A 15,740-nucleotide genomic window follows, 5' to 3' on the forward strand; every position below is an offset into this window, starting at 1 on the left:
CAGAAGTTGGATTCCTTAAAGATGTCTGAATTAACTAGGGATTTCCTATATTTGACTGTGTTCAGATGTCACACATGAAATGTATATGAGCCTAGCTTATTTCCAGGTTCATGTGTATTCTTCACTTTCCCCTTTTTATGCTCAGAATTATAGTTGAGTACTAACTTGTTACCCATGATGGACAAATGCAGGGCACATGGGTTAAGTAGAGCTAGAGTTCTGGTTAGATGGGAGAAAACGAAGCCTGGATGAAACACCCGGTTTGGATCTCGGATGGTGGTAGGGAGCTTAGGTTTGTGACCCCACCAGTATACCTTGCATCAGAGGGAAGCCTATTCTACTGGAATTTACAGGCACCCTCACCTCTAAAGTACCCGAAGGCCCCCAAAGCAGTGTTCCTGAGTCTACGGGTAGTCCTGAAAGGGATGCACATATGATCATGGAAGCTTGCCAAAAATATGGACCCTAGAGGCTGTGGAAGCCATCTGTCTCTTCTACATACAATCTACCCGCCCCCGCCCCCCCAGTAAGTATCAGAGTTCTCGGCCTTCCAGCACGTTCCAATATGGAAAGCTTCTTCCTCCAAAAGCTCCTCTGTCTCTTTGATGCATACCTCTCTCTGTAAAAACATCTACTCTGTCCTTTATGATCCCTTTCCTGGGACAAACTTCCTTTAAAGTGTATATAGTTCTCTAGGAAACAGAATTATTGTCCTCTTCCTGGGCTGTTCTCTAGGTTACCAAAAATATATCTAACTTTGAAGTATAAGATAGTATCAGCCATACAAGCACACTCCAGGATATACCCACTAGGGTGCCATCACACCTTTTTGGTCAGAGTTTGGGAAACCTCTGAATACAGCTGCCCGGCCACAGCTCCGTGTGTCACTCTAGAGCGCCTAACAGAGTAGCAACCCCCAACTCACAATTTGGGTACCCTTTTGTTTGTGATATGCTGTTCATTCACAATCTCTCTTCGGCAGACTTCTGCACATCTGGATGGTAATTATCACCCTGTAACTCCCTATATGTCTCTAAGCGCTTTCTCTGTAGCCATGTTTGCATGTGTTATGTGATTGCTTTGGTGTGTATGATTTACATTTAACCAGTATTTTCTTCAATTAAACAATCTTCCTTCAAACTTAGTCCCAATCATTTCGAGTTTTCCTCTTTGAAACCGACCTTGGTATACACAGGTGTAGATCTCGACTGTTACACCCATTTTGGTCAGTTTGGTCTCCTTGCTAAATCCCCCAGTCTAAAACAGAGACAGACCAGCTTGGGCAATAGGTTATTCCACACCCCTATGTTCGTGTGTCAGGGGGGGTATTTAACTATGAATTCTGAGTTTTATAGTTACCTACACAGTTAGCAATTTAATCATGTATGGCAAAATAGTCTCTCAAGTATGTGATGGTATCATGGTGGTTTCTATTGTCCTATATAAAAAAATGAAAGTGAGGCATGGACATTTACTACAATTCAGAGACAAGCACGACCCAAGGTTTAGTCAGTAAGGAAGTTGTTCTGACCACATCTGTGCAGCTGCCAAACCTAATCTAACATGGAGCTCCACTTTACTTTCGTATCTTTACTTTTTGCCAGGTATTTCTTTTTCCAGATTGAATGGGGAATGATGGAAGCTAATTATCTGCCTTCAGGAACCACATATGCTTAAATTCTCAGTTATGGCAAGAGAGAACCACCATCCAGATCAGCAGTGTACTAGACAGGCTGTATCACATAGAGGAAGAATCTGTGGGTTTGGTTTTAATAGCTGACTTCTCCATGCATTCAAGTGGACAACAATTCACATTTACAAGCTTTAGCAAATATGCCTGTAAAATGTTGTGTTTTAATTTCCCCACTTAATAGAACAAGTGTTTAAAAAGCTACTTTAAATGGAATTAAAATTTTACAGTGCACATTTTAATATATATTTTATATAGATATACTTGAAAAAATCAAATGTATCCAATAATAAAAAATACAGCACATTAAAGTAGTATAATGCATTCCAGTGTATAGCTAGTGACATTGGGGTTTTTGTTGTTGTCGTTGATCTTAAATTACACTCTAATCCCTACCATTTGAGACCTGACCTACATGTTTTTCCTCAAAATTCACACCAACCAGTAAACAACGGAAATATGGATTTTAAAGGGTGGACTTTTGCACTCATTCTCAAGGCATGAAGACACTGGAGACTTCCAACATAAACTGTAGTGTATGAAGGGGCCATGTACAACCCTGGCAGGCACAGTGTGGTTTCATTATTTCCCTGCCATACTGTCTGTCGCCTCTGCACTTCACCTTCTTTCAGACCCCATTACCCTTCATATTTAATCCTCAGGCATGGCCCGGAGTAACGGCTTTTATTAAACAAAGGGGTGGAGATCTGCTCCTCCCCTTCCCACGTACATCTCTGAGCTGCTCTGCAGCTTAAGAGCCTGACACAGTCAAGTTGGCCTTCTCAGTTTAGCCTTCGCACTCTGTAAACCCGTATTTCTAAATGTACACCTTTGTGATACATTCAGGAGTTCAACACCCAGAGGAAGGAAGAGTAGTGGGGACAATGTGGTCCTTGCTTGAGGGAACAAAAAACCCAAAAATCTTTGACATGGAAGTTTCACCTCCATGTGTCTTTCTTCAGCTGCAGAGGCAGCTGGGGACAAGATATGCCAGCATTGGTGAGTCTTCATGTAATGCAGTACAGCACCCGCGTGTGAAAAACGCGTCTCTTCTCCTAGTCTGTGGTCAGGAAACACAAGGTCCTGCCAAGTTTCACCACATTTTTCTTCCTGTTCTTGGAGCAGCTGTAGCCTTGAGCACGCACCTTTGCTTTACGGGCAGGCTGCCTTTGTTCTGCAGTGTCTGCAGTTTCATAGAAGAGAGGAAGAAGGCGGGAAGAGCTAACGGCCACTTAGTGTTCATCTCCTGTCTCTTAGACTTCAGTCAGCTTTCTTCAGGAATATCTGAGAAAAAGACAATTTAAAAAGGAGAAAAAGCCATCAGGGCTTAGTAATAAGTCACTTCGATAATACCAAACATCCTCTTATTGACGATGCAAACAAGAACTAAGTCCTAGTTTTTTCTTGGAAATGAAGTCTGACGCTGGAAAAATGTTCCCTGTAAACAACATAGGCAGAAGCTTTACTGTGTGATAGGAAAACAATTTTGACAAAGCCCCTCCCCAACTGCTTAAAGGCAACTGCTGCCTAGAGAGCCTTGCTACCAAGTTCTGTTCTACAAAATCTTTGCTTAACAAATTATCACTTCCATTCATCTGATCACCCCTTACAGCCTACTGAGGTAAATGAAGACATTCTATACCTGTGGACTCAGGAAGGGCCTTTAGGGACAATTATAATATATTACAAACCACCAGTGGTATACTTTAGTAAAGCATAAGGCACTGCTGTGGCCAAGGATACTTGTGCATTCCTGGCAGTACAGGAATTTATGCAACATTTACTGCCATCTGCAATTGTACCATTTTCATTATTCAGCAGGCTAACACTTTTCCTCCTAAGGACTGGGTCAGCATTTTCAAGTTCTCTGATAGGTATGTGCCAGTTGGCCCCTGGGGTTCCATTAATATGGAGAGCATAACAGGCATCCCAGGTCATTCCCATGATCAGCTGAGAATATGTGCCTCTGTGAATATGGTTGCTAGGAAGCTGTGGCTGTATCTACCGCTGGCTGAATGAAATGCACTCCTGGGGACAGTCCAGGCACACTGCATACAGTGTGTCCGACATGGTGGTAACAGCACTGCTAGGTAGAGAAAAGATTCAGGCTCAAGGGTTCCTTTGGGTGTTGAGCTTCCCCTGCAGGAATCTTGTGTGGGACCTGCTGCTATCAACATTCCTAAGAAATACTTCCTCCAGAAAAGAGTATTACTTCACTCAAGATGATCCATACAGGAGAGTCCGTCTGGATAGTCAGCCGTATTGCTTCCAGAGGCCCAAAGGAAGGGTCTACTTCTCCTTCAGCAATGCCTTTGGAAAAAGATCCTGAGGAAGGGGGGGAAAGAGAGAGAAAGGACTTCAGGATTTCTTCTCAGCAGCAACAAAACCACTGCAGTCAGGAAAGTGTTTCCGTAGTGAAACGATCCATTCCTTTAGGCAAACTCCAGCACCTGCAGTCATACCTACAAAAGCTGTGCATTCAAATAACGGCTGGGAGCCAAAGGTGCTGTCCCATCAGAGCAATGGCAGCTCCTCCACTGGAACAACTTTTCCATCAGTGGAGGAGGAAGGGGAGATCCCCCCCCCAGTTCCCTGTTCTCCTACAGACTCTGTTTGTGTCATTCCCCCCCCCCACCACCAGTGTTTCTTTAGGGCCACTGACTGATGTGTCGGAGTTCAGTTTCAGGAGGGGCACAGAAGGCTGCACTGCACTGAGAAGGGGGAGACAGAGAAGCTGCCTTATTCTGATGCAACTCCATTTGTGCTGGTTAAGATCCAACCTACTGTTCGTAATGCAGGGTTCAACTGATCATTCTCACAATTGTGGCTCCCAAGGCCACCCTTTTCTCTCTAATGTTTGGAGTGGGCCAAATCTTAGCCCTTCTTTAATTTTTAACTGTTTGCTGCTAGGCACATGCATTATTTGCGATTTACATGCAGCACTCAGTATCTTTTCACAAGTTGACAAACTTTTTTTAAAAAAAAGTATAAAGTGAAGCCAACCAAGGGAGGGGTTTGGTTTCTTGCTCATCATTGCCACACCTGCCATAAATTACCGTGTGTGGCTGTAATGTGTTGCTCATCACTGAAACTAGGTATGACATCATTAATGTTCAGCTGCCATGTAGCAAACCTGACTACGTGACGCAGTTCCCTGTGATGACCTGCCAAGTAAGGAACATGCCTCAGTGGCTGTACTGGCTCTGTGTTGTTGGTTATAGGGGAGGCAGCCCAGTCAAACACACAGCTGTAGATTGGCTTACTGAATGATACTTATGACCATTTCCCCACAAAGTCAGCTGAAACTGCACAAGTGGAAGGATTTTGCCTTTATTAAAACCTGGGGAACAGGCACAGTCCAGATGATCCTGGGAAACTTATGCACAACTTCCATCACGGGGAATACTGCCTTCGCTCTCAATAATACACTACACCAAATAGATGGGATTTCTAGAAACAGCTGGAACATAAAGGGAATAAAAAACTCTCTGCTACTGCCACCACACAAGGAAATATGACTCAAACTATGATATGTTTCATACAACAGTGATGCTGCAAATGTAATAAAAAAATCCAGACTAAAGTGGAGAATCCAGTCCAAAGCTGGCTAAAGATGTAATAAACAGACTGGCATAAAAGATGCTAGATATATTCAACCATCAAGTCAGTATATTATTGATCCCGCCGTCCAACATTTTAAGGACGCAGGTCACAGTGCGGATGATTTTAAAGTGGTTGTTTTGGAAATAGTGTGTCCCATACAATAATGTAAAGTAGATCTCCGCAAAATACTTCTCAGAAGGGAGGCATTTTGGATCCATAGATTAAAAACAGTACAACCTGGAGGTTTAAATGCTGTGTTAGATCTATCTTGTTTTTTATAAATTTGTGATAAATGCTCTAAATTTCTGTGTGGATTTTTTGGAACATGAGCCCTGATAATGCTCTTTGAAATAGTGCTTGCTGTATAACAGAGTACCTTTAAAATTTCTAAGCAAAACGAAATTGGTCTGTAATTGCCTTAAAGGATTTTAAGGAACTCAAGCCCAGGTGTTTCCGATTAAATATCTCCACTGTAAAGAAACCTCCTTTTTGTTATACATGAGGATTTAAGTTTTTATGGCCAAGACTAAATAGATACGATGTAGAGATAACAAAATAATATATGTTAATATAGGGAATTATAAGCAGTATAGTGTGTGTTTGCAAATTCCCCCCCCCTCTCCCTTTTCCAGAAGTGTGTGTAAGTATTAGTAAGGATGGAGTGTCCTGAGTGTGGATTAGAACTTTGAATGTATATTAGCCACTCCTTGGATTAATGAAAAAAAGCGGCTTTCAGTTGATGTTTAGAACACCCGACGTAACGTGCATATTGAAGATGAGTGAATATTAGTGAAGACTGCGTAAAGAAATTAGAAATAATTAAGTGTTATGTATAGGTGTATAAAAGTTTGTGTATTCCTGTAGATAACTGATTAACACTACTTGAAGATGTTTGTATGACACGCAAAAATCGCGGCTAGGAAAACAACAAGACTGTTTGAAACCCTTATTGAAGGTATTTAACCATGGATCTTTTTTCTGTAAAATATTTTGTAAAAAATTTGAAAAAAACTTTGAAAAACATATTAATGTTGATGTGTGCAAATTGTTTTATATTGTTCAGATGAAAAGACAAAATGGAACTCAATCTGGAGGTTCTAGTCAGCAATCACTTTATAATGATCAAAATAACTTCATGTATCTTAATAATCACAATTACTTCATGAATGTTTATTAATTGTATTTACTGTCACAATAATGTTATTTACAGTTACACTTTGAGGTCAATAATATACTGATGTGATGGTTGAATATATAGCGTCTTTTATGCCAGTCTGTTCATTACATGTTTAGCAAATTTAATACATGCACACTACAGACGTCTATTTTTTAAAAAATTGCAAAGCCTCTACTGTCCAGCAGGTGGCATTGGTTTACAGGTTACCATTTCATATGGGTATAAAGCATCAGCTATGATTCTTGAATGGGAAACCATTGGAGGAAATTGGTCCCTGGGCATTTTGAACAGCAGCTGAGGCAAATGTTATGTGAACTACAAAACAGTGTGATCCTGTACTTTTAAACAATTCAAGCTCGGATGAAAAAGCAACCCTGGCCAAGGATTGGGGAGGAAGTACAATGATACACCATCAATCATTTAAAATGACTAGAACTAAAGGATGGGAGGCAGACAGCATTAAAAACTGCCCCCCCTCGATTTCTCCACTGGACACCATGACACCATGTGACTTCCATGTCTCACCTAAGCCTGGCTGTTAACTTCTCTTCAACAACAGCTACCCCACGAAAGCCTGTGTGGTACAGTGGTTACAATTTCAGAGTAGGAACTGGAAGACCTGGTTCACATTCCCACTCTGTTGTGGAAGTTCACTAGGTGACCTTGAACCAGTCACACACACTCAGCCTCACCTACCTCACAGGGTTGTTGTGAGGATGAAATGGATGGAGAATAAAGTAAGCTGCTTTCAGTCCTCCATTGTGAAAAAAAGGTGTGAAGTAAATAAATATGAATGAAGATGGGGGGCAGAGAAAAGATAGGTTAGAGGATGGATGGGAAGGAGAGATGGAAGAAGGGAAAGGTTGCCAGGAGGAGCGAGAGAGGAAATAGTGTGGTGATGGGGGTACAGGAGAAAGTGAGGTGCCCCCTGCAATTCCTTGCAGCAGCCAGCACCGTGCAACTGGGCCATAGTTTTTTTTTAGAAACATGCTGCTGCGGAGTGAAGGAAGGAAAGGTAAAGGTAAAGGTAGATTGGCTGGTAGGTGGAAAGAAGAAAGCAGGAAAAGGGGAGAGAGGTTATGTGGGCTGCCAGGAGGAAAGAAAAAACAGTTTGTGGAGAGGATATGGGGAAAATGACCCCCACAAGTTATTGTGGGTTTTCTCATTTCCCCACCCATCCACCATCCACCTGGGCTATGTAGCCCAAGTTTCTCTACTGTGAATGGCGGCAGTACTGTCAGGCATTTCTCAGTCCTAGTCCCTGAAGCCCTTCACTCGAGATGCTGTGGACTGAACCTGGGATCTCTGCATGCAAAGCATGTGCTGTTTCACTGAATTACAATTCCTCTAATGTTATCTGCGAAGTGTGCATAAATAACCACATTTCCCTTGAGAATACCCAGAGGTGGTTTGATGTCTCTAAACAGTTGTATGACTGAGCCCTTGCTTCCCTGCATTTTAAGGGAAATGTAACTTTATATTTGCATATGGCCTTCCCAATCCACACACAGGTGTTTTTTTTTCTTGTACCTTTGTGTGTAAAGTGCCACCAAGTTGCAGCTGGCTTATGACGACCTCACAGGGTTCTCCAGGCAAGTGAGATTGCAGAGGTGCTTTGCCACTGGCTTCCTCTGCAAAGTCTTCTTTGGCGCTCTCCATTCCAAGTACCGACCCTGCTTAGCCTCTGAATTCTGATGAGGCCAGGGTTCCCTCTTAAGCCAAGGGTGTCGAACTCATTTGCCATGAAGGCCAGATCTGACATAAATGGGACTTTGTTGGGTCAGGCCAGGCCATGAGGGTCATAAAATGTAATACCAGGTAGTGGAGATATACACATTATGAAGGACACAAACACAATTAAATATATTATTTTTACTTACAATACAGACATGTTTAAAACATTAACACTCTTGAAATATTTTATTTAACAGTCTTTGATAACTGACACCTCTTGTCCTGAATTATTGCATCAAAAATCTGGTGACAATGCCTGTGCTGTAGCAATCGTGAGTATGCTGAGCTCCCATATCCCCCGTGAGGTCTGATATTTAAAGAAAATATTTAAAAAGTGGCGCAGATTAAGCAGGGAATGTCCATGCTGATGACGTGGCCTCCACACAGGCGATGGACCTGGTGTCGTCCATGATGGCTCTAGGACTCCCAATATGTAACAACTTCTACTCATCGTGTGGGGCACACACTCGATTTGATCTTTGCGGTGGGAGTTATGGTGGACCGCATTATGGCTACGGCAGTTCCATGGTCGGACCACTTTGCCCTGAAGGCCCACGTGAATGTTCCACACTGACCCTGTTTGGGTGGTGAGCCTATTTTAGCTCACCCATGAAGCCAAATAGACCCCATGCAGCTCCAGATGGCCCTGCAGGATCCGATGCCCCCTGGCGGCTCATTAGATGAGCTCGTCAAGGACTGGCATAGCTAACTCTTGGCAGCCATCAGAGAGATCGCTCCCCAATGTCCTCTGCACCCCCATTCTAAGCTTGCCCCATGGTATACCCAGGAGCTGCGGCAGATGAAGCGAGGGCTCAGACAGCTATGTTCTGTACAATTCAGTTAAAAGTGGCATTGATTCTGAGAGACTGGATTGGAACAAATGACACAGCTCTCTCTGAGACTATATTAAAGTCTTTATGAAAATTCTTGTGTTCAGTCTTCTCTATGAGAAATTCACATGGTACAATGAGTTAAAGGCCAGTTGTTGTTGGTCAGTAAAAAGGTGACAGATGGGTGACACCAACTTCAGGGAGGCCATAAATGAACATAAGAACATAAGAGACACCAATGTTGGATCAGACCAAAGGCCCATCCAGTCCAACACTCTGTCACACAGTGGCCAAAAATACCAGGTGCCATCAGGAGGTCCACCAGTGGGGCCAGGACACTAGAAGCCCTCCCACTGTTGCCCCCCCAAGCACCAAGAAGACAGAGCATCCCTTGCCCCAGAGCCCCTATCTATACCTTGTGGCTAATAGCCACTGATGGACCTCTGCTCCATATGCTTATCTAAATGGGCGCCTGTCGCCTCAACCAAAGGCCTGGCAGAACAGCTCTGTCTGGCAGGCCCTGCGGAATTGAAGGAGATCCCACAGGGCCCTGGTCTAAATAGGGAGCATGTTCCACCAGGCAGGGGCCAGGACAGAGAAATCCCTGGCCCTGGTTGAGGCAAGACAGGCGTCCCTCAGGCCAGGGACCACCAGGAGATGTTGATCTTTCGAGCGTAACACTCTTCGAGGCATATATGGGAAGAGGCGGTCCCTTAGATATGTTGATCTCAGGCCGTATAGGGCTTTGAAGGTCAAAACCAACACCTTGAAGTGATTCCGGTACTCAACTGGCAACCAATGCAGTTGGCAGAGCACGTGCCTAATGAAGAACCAGCACCTTGAACTGAATTTGGTATGCTATAGGCAGCCAGTGCAGTGCTTTTAGCGCGGGCTGGATATGCTCCCACATAGGGAGGCCAATCAACAGCCTGGACGCCGCATTCTGCACTAACTGCAGCTTCTGGATTTGGAACAAGGGCAGCTCCATGTAGAGAGCATTACAGTAATCCAGTCTCGAGGAACCCAGTTAACAGTTCAAAAGACATGTACTCTAAAGACACTTGCACTGAAACAGGTATATGAAGGTTCCCAGAATAAACATGGGGGACCTGCCAAGGCACTGCCAAGTCTAAAAGAAGGCCTGCATGGTTAACAACGCAAGTCAAGGAAGCTATGGCCACAGGAATAAACAGCTTCAAAAGGGGATTAGACAGATTCGTGAAGGATAAGTCTATCAGTGGTTACTAGCCATGGTGACTGACGGGAACCTCCACATTCAGAGGCACTAAACCTCTGAAGCCTAGAGCCAGGAGGCAACAAGCTGATGCAACTGACCTTAAGAAGTTTGAAAGTCAGAGCATAAGCAGAACAACCTTGAGGAGCCATGTCAAGTGGTATCAGAAGAGACACAAGGCAGTGTTTTGGGTACCACTAGGGATTCTGTAAGAACATGGATTTTTTTCTCCTTGAGAAAGATATTGCATGCTACAGTAAACAAAAATGATCTCCGTCCTCACTCTGGTCAAGATGAATTATTAAAAGACTAAGCCTTGGTTGGGGTACTTGGGATGGAGACCCTTACAGATTGTTCTGAGCCTCTGATAGGTAATTATGGTTTAGAATAATTTAGGAAGAACTTAAATTTTAAATTAGAATAGGCAGGAGGGTGTTCATGGCAGCTAAAACTAGAATGGTGTAGGTTCAAATCCAATATATTATTCATGTAATCATTTCTTTTACTCATTTGCTGCTTCTAATTTACTTTCCAATTGCTTTGCTTGCAATGCATCCAGTTCCTCTCTTCACTATGGCTATAATTCCTTTTTATCTTTTCTGTTAGTTTTTTATCCTCTTTTTATCATTGTTTTTTCAATTAAACTGCCTAACTCATTTTAGTTAACCCAAAGGATGTGTCTGTTCATTACTAGTCCAGAGTCTGCCTACTGGGACAATATAAGAGACCTTTCTTCACCCTGCACTGGCTTTTTACATCGACGACATCTCCAAAATTAACCCTTCCCTCTTCGCTAAAATTACCATCCAGAAGAAGTTCCTTTTTCTGCTAGACTTCTACTCCTTTCTTCTTGGTCAATTCCCCTGCAGTTTCCCCCCACTATATGGAAAGAATTTGCTCCCTCCCAACCCTGGATCATGGTCCCTGCTTGAATCGTCCAAACTTCTAGTCCTTACACGTAATTCTATCTCCTTCTGACTCTTTCTCTGTTTCTCCTCTTTCTGCTCAAGCACATTCAGTATCACTCCCCTCCAATGTTCCCTCTAAGCTGTGGAGTCTTGTGAGCAAAAATTCTACTTTCTGAGTTACTGGCATTAAAGTTGTGAACGAGCGATTTGGCTGTTGCATAAATTAGTTTGCTCTGAAGCTATCCTTCCTGAGCTAAAACAAAAATGTGTGCGCTGGAAGCTAAAAAACTGTGAGCTAGCTCACACTAACTCAGCTTAGAGGGAACACTGCTCCCCTCCCCCACTGGTTTCCCTCTTCTTGGAGCTTTTATGGTGATCCCCTACACCTAGAATAACTTTTCTTTTCTATCCAAACATGATGACCTCCCTCTCCATTTCAGAACCCCCTGCAAAGCCTCCCTGAACTAACAGCATCCCTAGTTTTCCTGCTATCACTTATGACACTACCTCCTCCTCTTACACTTGCTACTCTATCAAGCCCGGTCCCTCTCTCTTCAGCTTAAAGGCCACTTCAATGGAGACTTGCCAGCAAGGGCCAGTTCTTTTCATGATCACTGTTCAATCATATTTTAAATGGATGCCTCAAATATTTTTTATTGAGAATGGTTTATAAATATGTTAAATAAAGGCTGCGATCGTACGCACAATTAGACCTGCCACAGGTGCGAATGCCGGGCAGATTTTAAGGGCGCAATCAGACAACAACATTTGGGAAGTGCCCCGCAGCCATCGGCAATCTGTTCTGCTCCACCGCAGAGGCAGAGTTAAAGGACACCAGGGAAAATCCAGTAGAAAACGGGTTGCGACGGGCCATGGATGGACTTTCCCCTGTTTGATCGCTCCAGCGCTCTCTCATGGCATCGGGATGGTCTGATCAGGCCATCCCAACTCCGTGCCGCTGTTTTCCCCTCCTTCTCAGTATGCGCATAATCGCAAACTCCATAGGGAGGCCTCAGTGTGGAGATGCGATTCATAGATTCCTCCTTTAAGTACATCAGAAACAAATGGCAAAAAAACCCCCACCGACTCACCTGTGGTTGCGTCTGTGCCTGTAGCTTCCAAGGACTGTGTGATTGTGCAACTGCGGGTCAAATTCCTCCAGAGGAAATAGCCTCGCTTCCCCCCTGGTTTTTCTGGCGCACGTGACCACAACCAAAATTACACATTTCTGCAGTTGACTCTGGGACCCACAGTGCACATATTTGGTACTTGGGGATCATCATACCCAGGTGGGATAGTCTAATTTGCGGTGAACTTAGGCCAGCCCTGCTGGGACCATGCAACACCAATACTCCATACAGTCTCTAGTTCCAAATCAGTGGTGAGTAAGCCTTAAGTTGCTGCTGTACTTAAGGGCTAATTCACACATTATGGAGAACACAGGTTGGGTCTGGGGTCCCCGTCTTGTGTCCTGTGTAACAGTTACACATGAGTTGTAGGTTCTTATCAATTCATGAGTGTGTGGTACCTGATTCAGATGACAGCTGTGGCACAGGTAGAGAAGGGACTTCATCCATCTTCTCTGAACCCACGGGCATCAGAATAATGGTTCAGGGGAGATGGACGAAGTAACTTCTCTACATATGGAGGATGGGGGCACCTTCTTCTGGGGCCCATAGAATTGGACCCCCTGGTCCCATCTTTTTGAAACCTGGGTTTTTTTTAGGAGAGGCACCAGCAGCTATGCTGCATATTTGGTGCCTTTACCTCAAAAACAGCCCCCTTAGTGCCCCAGACACCCCCGGATTGATTCTCTATTACAGCCTATGGGGAATGGTCCCCACAGGCGGTGATGGAGCTGAATAAATTCCAGTTTCCTGATTACTTCCCAAATCCCAATATTGTACCAATACTGGGATTCAGGAATATCATGAAATGCCAATATTTTTTGGGTTCAATATACCTGAAAAATACCAAATTTTTATTTGCACACCCCTAGTAGTTAATCTCTCAGAACCCAAGAAATGGTCAGATCTGCCCAGCAGAACTGTCCAGGCTGAAAGGCCATTCTGATGTCACCATCCCTTCCTTATGTTCTGAACAGCCAGATGGGGAAGCCACCAGGAAATGGCTGCTGGAGGGCACGGGTATTTGAAGCCCTGAGAAGGCTTCATGCACTGTGCCTGACTATTCCTACTTAACAAAAATATGCACCTGCAAGCCGTTTAGTGACCAACTCTCAGTATACGTTTTCAGAATGATATTAGGCCAACTAAAGGAAATAGGTTCTGGGTTAAATTTGAGATCTACAGCTTGGTAGTGCTTAAAATGATAGGCTAAGATCTGGAACCCAGGTTCAAATTCCCACTCAGTTGAGAGACTCGCTGGGTGACCTTGGGGCAGTTACTCTTTCTCAAACTAATCTACCTCACAGAGCTGTTGTGAGGGTAAAATGGAGGAAGCTAATGAACCCCAGCCCGAACTCCTTAGAGGAAGGGCAGAATAAACTTCACTAAATAAACAGCAAGTGAGCTTTTTGAGATTCTGTAAGCAGAATACCCTTTGTTTCTTTCAGGTCTGTCCAACCATTTGATCTGTAAGACAGCAACATTTTTTATTGCAGAACATTAATGGAGAAAGTCTACTTTCTCAAAGAAAGTCTGTAAAAGATTAAGACACTGGGACTTTTGATTCATTGGGGGGGGGAAATACCAATGTGTTCTAAAAGCAAATGACTCATTTCCGGGGGTGGGGTGGTGGGACTCAACCCATGCCTGACCTACCCTGTATACTTCTCCTATGAGCACTCTCTGCATTATTTTGTTACTGGAACAGCAACATGCACAGTGCATTATCCACAACCTGCAGGCTACGGTTTGCCTTGAACCAGCAATTTACCTATCTGTATGTAGCCATCAGATGTCCTGCGGTACTTGAATGCTGTCCCTCTTCCCTCCTGCAGGGCTTCCTTATCTGACTGGAGACTCTGTGCAGGGAAACAGACAATCTTTGCAAAAAGCCAGCAACAAAGATTTAGGCAGCCTGCTGTGGGTACAGCTTGAACCACTATGACCATAAAGCACCAGGCAATGTTTATGTTTCCAGAGACAGAACATTACTCTTGCTAGAAGACCTTCCCTATGCCTTTCAAGGACCTATAAAAGCCTGTCGAATATCTAGTGGGGGACAGTCCCTGAAGTGCCTTTTTCTGCCACAGATGCTGTACTTTATATAGGAAATAACTAAACAGACTTTCTTTGAGGTTTTGGAGTAATGTCTCAAGGGTAAGCAAGCATCTGGTTTCAGTCTGTGTGGCAGCTTTCTCATGCGGTCTCACTGCCAGTCCCCAGATCCTGGGTAGATACCGTTATATAAAAAAAGATCCTACTGCAAAGTAATGAGAATCTGGATTATAATCTCCTAAAAACATGCCAGGCCTTCACATTTCTAATGCAAGCAATCCCCATCTATTTTCAGGAGATTACCAGAGCCACAGAGTTACCCTTGTAGAAGGTTTATGCCAGGGTGGTGCCCAAAGTGGTGCCCGGGGGGTGCCATGGCACCTGCCAACACCTTTCTAAGTGCCTGCAAAGTGTTTTTAGAAAGCGGGTGGGGCCAGGTGGGGCTCCTGCCCAGTAGGGCTTCTGATGGCCCATCTGAGATATGAATGGCTGTGCAGGTTAAATGAAACAGCAGCAACAGGCGCCACTACAGTGTTGGATTTATTCTTACTCAGACTCCACTTTCCCAGGGTGTTTTTAAAATTTACTTCTCTTCTCCTTTGCACTTTGGCTTCCTCCGTGTGTGAGGTTGGCTCTGCCTCTGATGTGGCCATTTTGTGGCTGTAATGTAATGTAATGGTAATGGTTCCCTTGCTCGAAAGCCAGTCAAATCCGACTCTAGGGTTGCGGTGCTCATCTCCGTTTCAAAGCCGAAGAGCCAGCGCTGTCCGAAGACATTTCTGTGGTCATGTGGCCGGCATGACTAAACACCAAGGCGCACGGAACGCTGTTACCTTCCCACCGAAGTGGTACCTATTTATCTACTTGCAATTTCTTGCTTTCGAACTGCTAGGTTGGCAGGAGCTGGAACTAGAGATGGGAGCTCACTCCATCATGCGGCACCCGGGTCTCGAACTGCTGAACTACCGACCTTCCACAGCCTGCAGTTCAGCGCCTTAACCACTTGAGCCACCGCAGCTCCTTTGTGGCTGTACCCACCACCTTGTGTCACGATTCAAAAGGTGCCTACAGGTTAAAAAAGGCTGGGGACCCCTGGTTTATGCCAAGGTTATGCTAATGGTTCAAGACTCAACTAGAGCCCTACAGCCTTTATCACTCACTAGGTCAATCAGAAAAAACATGTTATGTACTGTCACCTGTTCTTAAAAAGGAGATTCCCTCCATATCTTGAAACAACATAACTGTCTATCTTCTACCTCCCCCCAAAAAAATCCTTCGCCGTACGTCCAACAACTCACATCAAAGGGCAAGACTTCCACTGTTGTGTTGAACAGTTTGTCTTCAGGGTGCTCAATGTTGCCGCTGCGGAAGAAAAACCTGCA

General features: G+C 44.2%; 1 protein-coding gene across 2 annotated transcripts in view; it reads right to left on the reverse strand.

The window, feature by feature from the left end:
* Positions 1-2,275: 2,275 nt before the first annotated feature.
* Positions 2,276-15,740, reverse strand: part of MGAT4B (mannosyl (alpha-1,3-)-glycoprotein beta-1,4-N-acetylglucosaminyltransferase, isozyme B) — a 143,597-nt gene continuing 130,132 nt past the window's right edge. The window contains exons 12-15 of one of the 2 annotated variants that reach the window (XM_015411076.1): positions 15,657-15,735; positions 14,075-14,162; positions 3,924-4,015; positions 2,276-2,974 (exon numbers count right to left, since the gene is read on the reverse strand). In XM_015411076.1, coding sequence (XP_015266562.1) covers positions 2,951-2,974; positions 3,924-4,015; positions 14,075-14,162; positions 15,657-15,735 — 283 coding nt within the window. In that variant the 3' untranslated portion in view covers positions 2,276-2,950. Of the gene's footprint in view, positions 2,975-3,902; positions 4,016-14,074; positions 14,163-15,656; positions 15,736-15,740 lie in introns of both variants that reach the window. The other variant, XM_015411075.1, reaches the window with a different exon arrangement.

This window comes from Gekko japonicus, unplaced genomic scaffold (assembly GCF_001447785.1).
Source record: "Gekko japonicus isolate JY-2015 unplaced genomic scaffold, Gekko_japonicus_V1.1 scaffold699, whole genome shotgun sequence".
In the NCBI taxonomy this organism is placed as follows: domain Eukaryota; kingdom Metazoa; phylum Chordata; class Lepidosauria; order Squamata; family Gekkonidae; genus Gekko; species Gekko japonicus.